Genomic DNA, 15,348 nt, shown 5'->3' with positions numbered 1-15,348 from the left:
ACAGTGAAATACAGACTTGTGCAATCTATTCATAGTAAAGAGTGCTTATGAACAAAAACAGTGATGGATTGTTGTGTTTGTGCTATTTCCTTTCATATGAACAGGTGAAACTCACTTTTGCTTTGTTCTGTTCTGAGAAATTGAGTTTTGGTCATGGGTGTGAATACTTTTGCAACCCACTGTAACAGGGTTGGTTCTTAGGGTTGTTAAGTATGGAACCCCAGAATCTGTTTTTTTTTTTTAACCGTCATCTGTACCCTGCGGTTTCAAGGTGGAAATAGTCACAGCAATGACTGCTTACCTCACACATGATATGTCTTTCAGCACATAATAATATTAATAATTAAAAAAAAAACAAACAAACATGATTTTAATGGGGCAGGTCTTTAAACACATTTTCTTCAAAGATTTTGGGTGGCAAGTAATGCCATGCTAAATCCTAGAGAACCAGCTTAGAGAAGCGCAATGAATTTTGAACATTTTAGTAAACAGGAATCAAGAGCAATGGAACTTTATTCTCTTTTGTTTGTTTTTCATTGTTTTAGTTTATTTGACTTGATAGGGAAATGTCGGTTTGACATCGTGCCAATGCAATGCACGAAACTGAGATGCTGCAACTTTCAACTCTAATCACTAGTTTCTCTGTTTGTTTTTCTTTACAGATTGCGATGACCTTTCTGAAGTTATGTTTCTGATCTGTTTAGAAATTTAAAAATGATAAACTATACAAAATGAAGTGTACTGTTTATTCTTCTGGTTGCCTGAATAGAAAGCCCCTCCAGTGCCCTGTCTCTTGTTTGATATTGTGTACAACTAGTTGACATTGGCAAACAGTTTTCTGAAGGAAACGTAACACTGTTCAGATTATGTTAACTGGCAACAGTTTGCTCCAACAGAGCAGGTGGTGTGACGTTCTTACGCAGCAGTGAAAATTTAATGGCCAATGAAAATTGTGAGTCTATGAACATACTTCACGAGAGTCAGCTGGAGTCGCCGAAAGAAGCAGAACTACTGCTGTGTTAGATTAACTGAGCCCTGAATAGAAAAATGACATTTATTGAAACTGTTCTGGTTACTAACTTAAAGAAACAGAGGATTGGGCTTAAACGTTGCCCATTAACGTCATATGCTGTAACTGCTTTCTCTTACACGTCTGTTTGAAGAATAAATAGCGTCATTGCCTAAACAACACACCAAGAGACGTAGGGCTGGAAGATGAATACAGAAAAATAAACACAGTAAACTGCTCTGATTCCTGAGTAACAACCACAGCTGAGGGATGCTGTGTGCTCTGACAACATGACGTTATAGTCCTTGTGACAAAGCCTGTATTTCGTGTGTCCATCTGTGTCTAAATCTGTGTGCATGTGTTTGATTCGAGGCATGTGAGTAGGGGAGGGGGACAGCAGATGCAAAGCACGGGAACAGGACGGCATCTGAATCACGAGATGCAAAAAACCGTGACACACGCAGGTCGTCGAACACCCACTGAGCCTCGCACACAAACTCGCACGCCGCCAATTTTTCCTTGTCGGGCTACAGGACCTGAGCGTTGCCGTCCTGCAGGGAAATGTGCATTGTGTGTTTTTAAAGCTGAGTGCGCACCGTGTTCTTGTGGGATAATGTGTGAAACACGAGCGCAAAACCTGTGCAAATAAAATTACAATCTAGAGCACAGTAGCTGCATCCCACCAGCCATGTTTCTGAGAAGAGGTGTGACAAAGTCTTCTGCTTCTCGCTGCGTAGGCTTTGTCAAATCTGCATATGCACAGCGGTAGAGATGATTAGCTGTTAGTTTTGCTCTCACCTTTCAACCTGTTGTTTATCATATTAACAATATTTTTATACACTAAAGGGTCCCTGAGCAGACGTGTTCTTAAGTCTTAAGATTTGGACCAGCAATAGCACTTTGATGAATTTCTGTCTGTTGAAGGATATCTTGGGTACATGGGCAAAAATGCAAATGGAAAGAATTGTGGGTTAAAACAGCAGCTTAAACTCATTCTTGAGATGCTGCAGAGATCCACAGCTCAGGTGGGAAAACCTGTCCACAGGACAACTATTTGTGCGCTCCACAAATCTGGCTTTTACGGAAGAGTGGCAAGAAGAAAGACATTGTTGAAAGAAAGTAATAAGAAGTCCTGTTTGCAGTTTGCCACAAGCCACGTAAGGGACACAGCAAACATGTGGGAGAAGGTGCTCTGGTCAGATGAGACTAAAATTCATATGTGTGGCACAAACCTAACACTGCACTTCAACCTGAACACACCATCCAGACTGTGAAACATGGGGGTGGCAGCATCATGCTGTGGGGATGCTTTTCTTCAGCGGGGACAGGAAAGCTGGTCAGAGTTGATGGGAAGATGGATGGAGCTAAACACATGGCAATCCTGGAAGAAAACCTGTCAGAGGCTGCAAAAGACTTGAGACTGGGGTGGATGTTCACCTTCCAGCGGGATAACGACCCTAAACATACAGCTACAATAGAATGATTAAAATCAAAGCATATTCATGTGTTCGAATGGCCCAGTAAAAGTCCAGACCAAAGTCCTATTGAGAATCTGTGGCAAGACTTGAAAATTTGGTCACAGATGCTCTCCATCCAATCTGACTGAACTGGAGCTGTTTGTCAAAGAAGAATTGGCAAACATGACAGTGTCTAGCTGTGCCAAGCTGGTGGCGACATACCCCAAAAGGCTTGCAGCTTTAACTGCAGCAAAAGGTGGTTGGACAGTATTGACTCAGGGGGGCTGAATAGATGTGCACGCCACACTTTACTGATTTTTATTTGTAACAAATCTGGAACACCACAAATCATTTTCCTTCCACTTCATAATTATGTGCTACTATGTGTTGGTCTATCACATAAAACCCTAATAAAATGCATTTACGTTTGTGCTTTGACAAAATGTGGAAAAGTTCAAGGGGTATGAATGCTTTTGTGAGGACCTGTATATCAGTGTACTATATGTTGACAAGTCAAAGTGGGCACAAATGGATGTCAAACTGTATAAAAGTTAATTATTTGAGTTCCAAAATACTGATTCATTTTTCAGAACCAACACAGTGTATTTGAAATGAAGCAATCAAAATGTGCCTGAACAGAAGCGTAGACTTTAATTCAAGGGATTTGACAAAAATATTGCATTAACTGTTCAGGAATTACAGTTTTTTAAAAATATAGTCTCTCCATTTTCACAGCCTCAAAACTAATTGGACAACTTCACAAAGCTGTGAATTTAAGGAACATTTTTATGACTTGGATGCAAGTTCTGTTCAGTCATTGACTACCCAAAGTCCTGAACACATGGGCATCATCAAATGCCAAGTTTCCTCCTTTGAGGATGCTTTTGTAGGCCTTCACTGCATTTTGTGGGTCGTTCTGCCCTCAGCGTTGTCTTCAGTAAATAAAAATCAGCTCAGTTGAGTTTAGGTCAAGCGTCATTTAAGAAAATTCCATCTCTTTGCTTCAAGAAGATTTGGGTTGCTTTCATGAGACGTTTCGGTTTATTAACCATCTGGACGGTGAAGCGCTGTCCTCTAAGTTTGGCAGCACTTGACTAAATCTGAACAGAAGGTACAGCTCTGTACACTTCACAATTCATCCCGCTCCTTCTGACATCAGCCACATCATCAATAACCTCCAGTGACCCAGTTCCATTGTCACCATGCTTGACAGATGAGCTTTGGATCTTGCATCCTTGTACTCGTCCTCCACATGCATCATTCTGATACAAGTTCATCTTGGTTTTATCTTTCCAAAGAATCTTACTCCAGAACTGGGCAGTTTTTTGTTTTTCTTCTTCTTCTATTTTGCATTATTTTTATGAAAATCCAATCTTCCTTTTTCTGTTCTTGGGTGTTGCCAGTTGTTCACCTCTTGACGTCTACCCTCTGTATTTACATTCATGAACTCTTGATAGCACCCTTCGACAATGTTACGCCTACCTCCTTAAGATTGTTCTTGACTTTTCCGTTTTAGTTGTCGTCTATGATTTGACTGGGCCTTGTATTGCAGAGCTCACCAGTGCTTTCCATTTTAGAATGTACCAAACTGTACATTCTTTGTCTTATCCTAGAGTTTCGGTTGTCTCTCTGAGACCTCTCTTGGGTCCGTTTTGTATTTTCAGCCTAATGACGGTCTCTTTGGTTTGCATCAATATGTTTGGATCAAGAGTTCCCTGAACAGCATAATGATTTAAAGCTAAAAGTCTTCACTTTAATCACATCTTGGTTACATAATTTCAAATGCATGGCTGTGGTGTACAGAGGCAAAATGATTAAAATTGTGTTACTGCCCAACCAGTTATGGACCTGACTGTATCATTTAACAATTGGGTCTATAAATAATTAGTAAAAGGGGATATTAACTTCAAGCAGTTGTAAATCATATCTGCAGTTCATGCTGTGCTTTCTGAATCAATTATGGCTAAAAGAGCTGGACTGAGTTTTCAGTAGAGTTATAAAGTGGAAAGAGTTACTGAGAGTAGGGGTGGGAGTCTTTGGGAATTACAAAATACAATTCAGAATCAATTTAAAATTTTCAGTCCAATAATTAGAAAACAGAGTTACATTTTTGCACTCTCAAGACAAGGAGGTCGAAGTCAGCGTCTCTTTATTCAGCAGTGCACCGAATCTCACACAACACAGGGTTATGGAAGAGGAGCTCCCCCAAGTAAAAGGACTGTCAGTATTTATATTCTTCTTGTCACGCTACCTATGGAGGAGCAAGTTCTCTCTGCTCGGGACAGTTTGCCTTTGTCTTATCATGGGAGGATTGCTTTAAGTTTCTCTTTCACCTTGTATAGGACTGCATTGATAATTTCTCTTTCATCCATCACAGGAGTGCAGCTCACTGTGGTGGGGGGTTCACTTCCTGCGTCAGTGTCTCTCGAAGAACTCCTTCACATTCTCAAAAACCAATAAGCCGCATGGAGAAACAGAAACACAATCCCCAGTATTTTTCCATCAGTTTTTTTAAAAAGCGGAAAAGTCCGTTGTGCTGTTACTAACTATGTCTCCAGCAGTGTAAAAGAAATCTCTCTGCTGCAATGCTATTCGTTATTCAAGCTTTGTGGGGCAGTGACGTTCATGCAGAATGCTGACGTTACTCTTTGCTACCGTGGTATCACAAAACAAAAAATTAAAACATTTAAACTACACAACATGACTCTAATGTGTGTGCACTGTTTACTATCATGGATTGTATACAAAAGATATACATGGTCACCGCAATGTCACCCAATGGTTTGTGCACTACGTTTGTCAAGGCCACTTTATTTGTCCCCAGGGGGCAATTAAACGGGCACGAAGAGCAGGCAGTGCCACAATAATATAATAAATTAAGAAGAAGGAAGTAAATTAAGATAAGTAACAAAACAAATAGGGGTAAATGTGAATATATATACAAAATAGCAATATCAGGACACAGAATGATGCCTACTTAGTCCATTCCATTATAACAATTAATCAATTACTGTTTTGTCAAGGCTGCTGATTATCAGGTAGGAAAATATTTCAAATTTGCATCACGAGTAAGACACATCTGAACTAGACTCGCAACAAATTATCAATAATCAATTAGTTGTCAAGTAATCAGTTAATTAACAACTACTTTGATGAATGATTAATCCATTAGAGCAACTTTTTAAAGGATAAATCTAGTTGAAATCCGCTGATTCCAGCATCTTGAATGTGAATATCTTTGACAATCTGAATATCTTCAGGTCGTGGAAAATGTGGGATTTTTGAGAACATCATCTTGCGTTTAAGAAAACACTGATTTACAAACTTTTGCCATTTTAAAGTAAGAATTAGTTGTAATCCTGCATCTTAAGAGTCTACGGCGCATGCAGGAGGAACCCCAGACATGAAGGACTTTTGAATTTATGCTTTGTTTTCATACTGAATGATTGAGTTGAAAAGATTATTTTGTGTTGTTTTGTGATGTATGTATAATGTAAATATAAAGAACAGCATTATTTTAAAAATATTTTCAGCATCAAAAACATGATGTCTCAGTTTTATAAACCCTTCTTGCCTGCCAGGAGATTTGAGATGAAGGTGAAAGCGTGTAATCACTTGAACCATGAAAAAGGGAAGTTATGGAAAATTGGTTTAAAGGAGGACTAAAAGTTTTGCTGCTGCTGCTGAAGATTATCAAGGACTAAAAAAAATCCTCCATCATTTAATGACGTGTAACATCCCCTCCGACTGCAGCTGGCTTCATTCCTTAAAGCCGCTCCTATCTGTTTGACCAATTCTTTCTGTCCGTGTGCAGCCAAAAAGCAATCCCGAAGCTGTTCAGGCTGTTTTTCTTTGAAAATCACATAAAGGGAGAATCGATCTAATCCCATCCTTCTTCTATCTCCACTCAACCCCCTCAGGTATTTTTCTTCTCCGAAGCTGATACGGCTGAATAGTTGAATTTGTTCAATATAAAAGCCAAATGGAGTAGCAATCCTGCCTCTTGGCACACTCCACAACGACAAAACTGAAACTTGGCTACTTCCAGTCGCGGCACTTAGTCTCTAGCCACCCATATATTCAGGATTAGTACAGCAGACATGTTTTTCTTTTCACAAACAGGTACCGTTAAAAACAAACGCTTCTCAAATCACTCCTTCACTTAGTGTCCAAGAAGTTTGAAAATTTGATAAACACAGGAATGGACCTCCAAATCAGACCAAAGATGCAACAAAAATAGACTTCTAAAAGAAATACATTTGCACATTCTGTTGTCACCTGTGACTAAAACCTCAAACTCAAATATACAGTGGTCCAAAATAAAAAACCGGGACTAAGTCGCAGGCCAGACTCGATATTTATTGAAAGATTGACTACAATTGTGCATGTTTTCCTTTCTCTGCAGATATATAATGCTAAATTTTTTCATATGGAAACAAACTTAAGTTTTGCTTGAACGTTGAATCTGGAACAAGCAAAGCTTAATATTATGAACACATGAGAAATCAAACTTCACATAAAAGATACATCAGTGGCATTCGTTTCCTATTTTTACTTTAAATGAATAAAATAACAAAATACTTATGCCGCTCTCTATCTGTAACCTTTTGAGTTTATTTTCAATGGAAACCTTTTTCACAGGCCAACAAGACAACCATAATAAGCATTTATTGGCTAAAAAAAAAAAGGGGGGAAAAAATACTTAAATTTTCCTGAGGTGACCGGCAGCAGGTTGACGTTGCTAATGGATGTTGAGAGTTGCTAAGGAACGTCAACAGAAGGGGGAGGGGATGCACTTGCTGAGCATTCTGGGATGTGTAGTATTAGCGGTGCATGCGCTATATACCGGCAAGCCAGCTCTGAGAGACATTTGATATTATCTTGTGGGCCAAATGTAAACATATTGCAGGCCAGATTTGACACCTATCATCTACAGGATCAACAGGGCCAAAAATGTGGATATTATATGCAAAGAATTGTTTAAAAAAAAAAAAAAAAGATAGAATAAGTAAGTATCCTATTAAAGTAAATTACTGAAAGAGCATGTAATGCCAACAAGAAACTATAAAGTTAAAGAGATTGCAAAATTTCTATCAATAATATAGTGTCCACGCTGAATGGCTAAGTTCATGAATAATATATATTTCTGAAAGACATGCAGCTCAAGAACTGGCAGAAAGCTAAGGTTTGACAGTAACACCTTGCAGCTCTTATCCATCTACATGTTATTTAATTAGAATGCAGCAGCGTAGCCTGGGATGTAATTGAACAACTGTTGAGCCCAAAATGGAGATAATGCAGATAAGGGCTTAGATCAGATCTACCTTTCCTGTCATTCTCTTTCTCAAGGAAGCGTGGACCATCTCTCCTCATCTGGCACTGGTCTTATCGACTCACCTATCAGAGCCTATAATTATCAACGAGCTCAGAATTACTGGAAGGAAAAGCGATTAAGTTTCGACGAGATTTAAAAATAGAGCGTCAATTCTACACGAGTAAATGGAAGTTATTTGTGAAGCTTGACTCAGAATTTTTATATCGTTTTTAGAGCTGGCTACATGCATAGAAATGCTCCAGAAATGAATGTTTATAATGCTGAAGACTGGAAAACCAAATGAATGAATATGTTGAGTAGTTTTTTAAGTAAAACACTTTAAAAAAGGCAATTGTCAGGAAAAAAAGAGAAAATTCAGTTGTGTATGAAAATTATTTGAGTGTATTTCAAACTAAGTATACACAGGTAAAACAAAATAAACACTGTCAAAATGATAAAAATGACACAACTGGCAGTTTTAAAGAATTTACACTAGTATTATAGCGCAAACACGTAGTGAAGTTCTTCTGACAACAATTAAACCCCTGAAAAGTATTTATATCAAAGTCAAATTTATCAGTTTTTACCCATGAATATAATCCCTTTAATAATTCCCTTTTTCTTAGATATCGCTCCACAATTTTGCCTCCTCTATTATTTACAGATCTATGTATAAATAAATAGTCTGCCTGCAGCCTGAGCACACCAGCTCACCTACGATTCTGCTCAAACAGTTTAAAACAAACTCTTTGCAACACAATTGAAATATTGGACTAATTAAACTACGTGTGTTTGAACTGGACTCCGAAGAAGAAGAGTAAAAGGTAAAGCCACGAGATAACATGAGCCTTCAGCTTGACTAAATTATCAAACAGATAACACCGTGTTGCTAATTTTAGACAAAGGCGCACAAAGTTCTCCTTTTGCAACTGTGCAACTGCAAACAGAACACAGCTCTTGTTCTCCACTCATTTGATATGAAAGCCCCATCGGACAAGTTGACAAGATCGGTTCCTGGAGTTTGTTACGTGTGAAACAATCGAAGTCTGAATCAGCATTTTAAAGACTATCGTCTGCACACTGCAGTTTGAAGGTGGAAATGCTCAGCCATGGCACTGACTGCTTAGTTTGCTAATTTTAGCACCGAAAAATACCACATGGACATGTTACCAAGGTAAAGAAACTAGACTTTCATTTGAGGCAGCGCAGACTGTGGTTACAATTCTAACTTGGTCAGTCTGGTGACAGTGTTAGTTGTGGTACCTCTGCTGATCCACACTTGGAACAATACTTCTATGTAAAATTTGTGACAGTGCCTATTCATGATTCTTCTACAGCAGAGAGAGATTTGTGGTCACAGTCACTCACAAACAGGTTCTAATATATTTAAAGCAGCACTCATCAATATCGGATCAAATGACAAACAGGATAAGTGTTGTGCATAATGACAAACCCACACAAACGCATGAGCCTTTTAACATCTTCAGCTCATTGTTTTCACTCCTACTCTTTTCTTAAACCTTGCTTTTAAATGCAGCAGGCACACATTTTATGAAAAAATAAAAATTAGAAGAAAAAAAAGCTCTGATAAAGCCAGCTTATGCTCTTTGCAAAGCACCAAACAGCAGATGGGCCAACGAGAAGGGCTTTTATAAATAACTAATTTAGACGTAGAGACGCTCATTATTATTTAAAATAAAATGAATGTTCTATATTCTGCACTTCTCACTTAATACAATGTGTGTATACACTTAAATACTTAGCTGAAGTCAATAAAACTCATTTTTTTAGCTACTCTACAGATTATGTTAGCCTGTCAGTTATAGGACGGCTATTTAATGCATTTCCCCCCTTTTTAAATCACCATGTCTGAATTCCAAAGGCTCAGACGTTTACATACAACAGGTTGATTGCCTTTAAACAGCATAGAAAAGTCAAGAAAATTATGTCATGAATGTAGAAGCTTTTCATTGGCTTACAGATATTATTTAAGTTAATGGAAGGTGTACCTGTGGATGTATTTTAAGCCTTACCATCAAATTCAGTGTCTATTTGCCTGACATCATGGGACAATCAATCAAAAAAAAACATCAGTTAAGACCTCGCAAGTGTGGTTTATGCATGCAATTTCAAATCGCCTACAGATACCATAATCATCTGTGCAAATAATAGTGTGAACAAATAAACACTATGGAACCAAGTAGCCATCATAACACTCAGGAAGGATATGTGTTCTGTGTCCTACAAACAAACGTAAATTTATTCTAGAAGCTGCAGGAAACCTGTTCAAAAATCTATATCCACAGTAACACCAATCCTGTAATCAGCATAATCTAAAAGGCCATTCAGCAAGGATGAGTCACTGCTCCAATAAAGCTGTAAAAAAAAAAAAAAAGCAAGACTACAGTTGTGCTCATGGGAACAAAGATAGAACTTTCTGTAGACATGTTCTCTGGTCTGATGAAACAAAATCAGGCACATTGTTACATTTGGAGGAAAGAGGGTGAAGCTTGTAAGTCGAAGGCCACCATGAAGCACGGAGGTGGCAGCATCAGTTCGTTAGGGCACTTTGCGGGTGCACTTCACTAAATATTTAGCATCATGATAAAGGATAAACACGCTGATATACTGAAGCAGTATTTTGAGCTAAGTACAGATTCAAATGGGTCTTTCAGTGAAATGGACGACTTTAAGTGTATTTCCAATGTTTCCCTGACCTTTATACAATAGAAAAATTGCATGTAAAAGCGTTTATGAGCAAGGAGGGCTATAAAACTGACTCAGTTGCACAAGTTCTGTCAGGAGGACTGAGCCAGAATTCCAGCAACTTATTGTGGGAACTTTGTGAAAGGCTTCCCAAGTTAAACAGTTTAAGGGCAATGCTCCTGAAAAATAACAAAGCGCATGTAAATTCTGGATCCATGGGAATGTAATGAGAGAAATACAAGCTGAAATAAAGAAATATTTATATTATTCAAAATATACAATCCTTAGAATAAAGTTGCGATGTTAACTGACATAACTGTGTATGTTTGTCCAATCATTTCCTTTTTCTCATTCTTTGATAAGTCAAGGCAGTTTTGCAGCTGTCCTAAATCCCAGGAGCAACTGTGCACAAGGTCACTTTCACTGGTTTAAAAAGCTTAACAAGTAATTTTGCTATTTGTTTACCATTTTAATAGTTATCACTCTCTAACTTCTGTTCCACTTAAAATTTACCACTGTCTTTCTACTTACAGACAGTTGATAGATATAGGCCATAAACTGTTATTCCTGCAAAAAATCAAAAACTGTAATTGCAAGACGTACACAGATAGGAGTTGTGGGGATTTGTTTTCAATTTCAGCATAACATCTCTTTAGACACAATAAGTTCACGTTCTGCTTCTGGGGGACACTCATGTCAGACTTCTATGAAATAATGTGGCGTGTGGAGGTGTCAGACTTTGTCTGCGTCTGAAAGAAACTCACAGTGAAACGTCTAAAAACCCATCACATCGCAGCATCCTTTGACCTGCACTGTATGTGTGTGATTCAGCTCAAAAGAAAATCAAACTCACCCCAGCTGCAAAGCCTAAGCTTCCGTCCAAGATGCGCTTCTGAAAAGGGCAGACAAGAAGAGAGGTTGTGAGCAAGTCAGTCTTATCAATATCCGGAAACCCTGACAGTCGAAGAGCGAACCCTTCAAAGAAAAAAAAAAAACCTCACTGTTGAATAAACTGACAAAGTTGCAACATGTCCCGAGAGTCAGAGGTTTAAAATAAAAATGCACAATTTAGTAGCAAAAGGTGTTTCCTGTGATGTGTTGGAACACAGTCTTGAGCAATCATACTGGTAGTACTCAGCTGTTGGTGACAGCAGCCTACTGACTGATTGTTGTGTTGTACCATAAAAACATTTGAAGGAATAGTTTGCAGGCTTAATGAGAGGATTGATATCATTGTTATGTTCGTCTGGTAAAGCTAGACTGCTGGACTTTTACATATAAATGAGCGCATCCGAGCAGAGTTTAAAATCTGCTATCTGTGGTGATATGTATTTTATTATAACCAGCAATGGTTGGTTTGCCAGAGCTGAAGAGGGATGCAATCGTAGCTACAGTATGCTATAGCAAATAAAAGTATGGCAGAGCTTATGGTTAAAAACCTACAAAACATCCACCAACTGTTTCTGATGCTCCAGATAAAAAAGAAACTCTGGGCTATAAAGAAGTATTACGATCAGTGGTGATGCGTATGTCATGATTACAACCATTCTTTATCAGTGTAAAGACTGGAAGCAGAGGGCTAACCTTGTGATGCTGTTGGTGCTGTTGATAGTATAATAAATTGACTGAAGATGCAATTTGCTAATGCAAAAAAGTGGATTTAGTGTTAACTTACTGTCTAATCCACCAAATAAACAATGTGGGAAAAAAATGTGTGGACCAGAATTACTGTGGCACATCTTCCTCAAAAAGCAGCTTGTTGTTTTTAGGCCTTGGTTTTTGTTAGGATTAAACAAACAAGAATACAAAATGCTAATTAGAAAGCTTTGGAGGTGCTGGCAGGAGGATTTTGTTACGTATGGGCCGAGCCAGATAAGCTGTTTCCTGCTGCTTCCAGTCTTTATGTTAAGCCAAGTTTAACTGCCTGACTATGGTTTTACAATACAGACGTAGAAGTGGTATTGAAGCTCTCGTCAAATATTTCCAAGCTTTAAAACGGTAGTGATTATTATTTGAGCTCAGAGTGAAAGTCGGTACCTGTCGGCTGGAGAAGACGAACACCAGGGCAGCTCCGGCAGCGGTCAGACCCCAGGTGAAGAGAGTCCCCAGCAGGGCTTGGGTCACAGGGCTGTAGCCTTCCAGCATGGTGCCACACCTGAACAAATAACACACATCCACTAGCAGTTATTTCACAGCACATCCACATTATATCAGAAGACAGAGAATAATGTCTTGTTCTTATCTTTCTAGACAGGCAAATGAAAAAAAAAAAAAAAAAAAAACATGGTTGAATTCAAATCCTCTCTGCTTTTAAGTATTCCTACAAGGCGAAAGCAAATATTGTCCCCATCTAGGAGCTGGTCTGTGCGATAAGTTTGACATGCAAAACCAACATTACTGCAACAGAAAGCGTGTGTCTCTGATGCCCAAGTGTCAACAAGAATGACAAGAGAACAAACAAGAAATCAGAAAACAGCGTACTTGGGCTGAGTCCTTGTAAATCAACATGTGTGCCTTTAAGCCCTCACATTACTACTGTGACACACACACACCCTGCTGTGTTTGTTTCAGCAAATGAGCGTCAAATCCTGTTTGCTCTGGATTCAAATATCCTGGACCTTTTCCTTTGGCATCTCTGTAATCAAACCTGTTGAGGTAGGTCTATCACTTATCAGTCGTCCTCAGATGTATTCATACCCTTCCATTAAAGAAAAGGCAAAATTCACAATAGTCACTCAAACAACTAGAAACTGAAAAAAGTAATAATCAATTTTTAAAAATTGCTAAATTGTTATTTAGTGAAATACGACGTTGCTTTTGAATTGAATTGTGGTTGAAAAGAATAATTTCAATTAAAAAAAAAAAAAAAACTGTCCCAGACAAATTAGAGCACTTTGCTGATGAGCAGTGGCCAAAATCAAAATACCTGTCAACAGGTGCAGAAAACACTTGATTGCAGTGATTGGCTCAAAGGGTTGTTCAACAAAATATTAGTTTACAGATCCCATCATGCTTTTTCGCTTATTTTTTGTTTAGTCTTTTAACATTTCTGTTGAACCACAATTCAAAAGCAATGTCATGATTTTCATTAAATTTTTATTTATTATTACTTTTGTCAATTTCTACTTATTCAGTGACAGCTGTTTTTTTCATTCTTTAATGGGAGGGTATGAATACATTTGAGGACGACTGTAGCAGTCATCCAATATCACATTCAAAAATAGGTTAATAATTCGTGTTCATCATATATTAATGGGTGAAATTTAGAGATGTAGGCTCGAGATGCGCCCTTAATACTACAAGAGACTTAAAATTCTTGGTATGTAAGTGTTATTTAATTGTCGTTTAATAATTCCTCCCTTAAAATTGTATGCACTCAGGGTTTATTGCAAGTTTTGCTTTAGATCTGCTTTGCTTAAAATTCACCACTGGTATGACAATTTACTTGGAAAATGATAAAACATAGTGTAACAGTCCCACAATATCTATTCAAGGTATGCTATCATTCGCCATTATGAGCTTGAGGTCAAAACAGGGTGAGGAGAGCTGCAGCAGCAAAATCCCTGAGAGAATGTTTTTTTTTAATTCAATTTATTTTTATTTATATTCAGCCAATGTACAACATAAATCATCTCAGGGCACTTTACGTAGTAATATACATAACATAACAATATATAAGACTTTACAATATTCTACTAAAGTGAAATATGGTGCAATAAATCTGAATGATTCCCTTTAAACAAACTCTTTGATACCACCACAAAAAAAAAAAGAAAAAAAAGGTCCAGTTTAACAGAAAAAAAAAACCCTCAAGCAGAACCAGGTTCAGGGAAGCCGATCATCTGCCTCAACCGGTTTGGAAGGGAAAGAAGAGACAAAAGGATAGCTAAGAGAAACTGACAAACAATGAATAAGAGAAGAATTGGGGAGATTGGACCTAAAGTTTCAATATGAGCCTTTAAATTGCTCAGAAATTCAACTGTCTGCATATAAGCAGAATGATTATTTTCCCTCTAAAACGTTACATGTTCTCCCTTTAAATTGGCTTTAATTAACACCCTGTTCACATGCAATAAATACTGTAAATATTTACCAATGTAAGCTGTAAGATCTGCTTTCATGTAACCATTCATTTACATTTTCATAAGCATGTGAATAAAAAAAACATGCAATGGGAATATTTACTAAGCAACAGTAGTAAAAGCTGCTTTCATAACTGCACTGTTGATTGACAACTACAAATATTAATACCCATCTGATGTGGCACCAGTTTGGGATGTTGTTGAATCTGTTTCTCCTTTGCAGCCACATCAGCTTTAAATGACTGACTGTGACATTAGCACTACTATAACACCATTAACCCTCACACGAAGATAGCTTTCATTCATTGCTGTCAAAGCTCTGCGACTAAACTGCTGCAGTGTGGCTTCAGTAATGTTCCACTGTGCAACTCGACTTTGAAATACACGCACACACATCCTGCACACAGTGTCCTGCACTGAGCACACATGCAGCCGAAGTCAATGAGAGCCAACCGGCTAAATTCTTGCTCGCCTCCTATTGCGAAATAACAACGTCATATTTCACTCTAATGCCATTTGTGATAATGTGAAACCACGCGAGTTAATTCGGCATAGTTACATTTTATCTTCAGTTAATGGTAGCGCTACTTTTTTGACATTACTTTGAGGTTCACTTACTTCTTTCCAGTGGCTCTTCAGTTCCTCTGTATTTACTTCCTACTTCCCGGTACACGTGTCTATGACGGAGGAAGCCCCGCCTCCGCTGGCAGCCTATTGGTCAGTCAAATGACAGCAGCAGCAGTGTTCATTCATTAAATCAATTTATTATCATTATTAGTA

At 38.1% G+C, this 15,348-nt stretch overlaps 1 protein-coding gene across 1 annotated transcript in view; it reads right to left on the bottom strand.

Annotated features, from left to right (window-relative positions):
• slc39a11 (solute carrier family 39, member 11) overlaps positions 1 to 12,631 on the bottom strand; it is a 177,168-nt gene extending 164,537 nt beyond the window's left edge. Inside the window, exons 1-2 of the mRNA XM_008291075.1 lie at positions 12,524 to 12,631; positions 11,340 to 11,378 (exon numbers count right to left, since the gene is read on the bottom strand). Coding sequence (XP_008289297.1) covers positions 11,340 to 11,378; positions 12,524 to 12,631 — 147 coding nt within the window. The remainder of the gene's footprint in view (positions 1 to 11,339; positions 11,379 to 12,523) is intronic.
• Positions 12,632 to 15,348: the final 2,717 nt, after the last annotated feature.

The sequence above is a fragment of the Stegastes partitus genome, unplaced genomic scaffold, assembly GCF_000690725.1.
Source record: "Stegastes partitus isolate 25-593 unplaced genomic scaffold, Stegastes_partitus-1.0.2 Scaffold714, whole genome shotgun sequence".
Lineage (NCBI taxonomy): Eukaryota > Metazoa > Chordata > Actinopteri > Pomacentridae > Stegastes > Stegastes partitus.
Note: the sequence above shows the minus strand (reverse complement) of the source record. Positions and strands in the feature narration are given on the sequence as shown.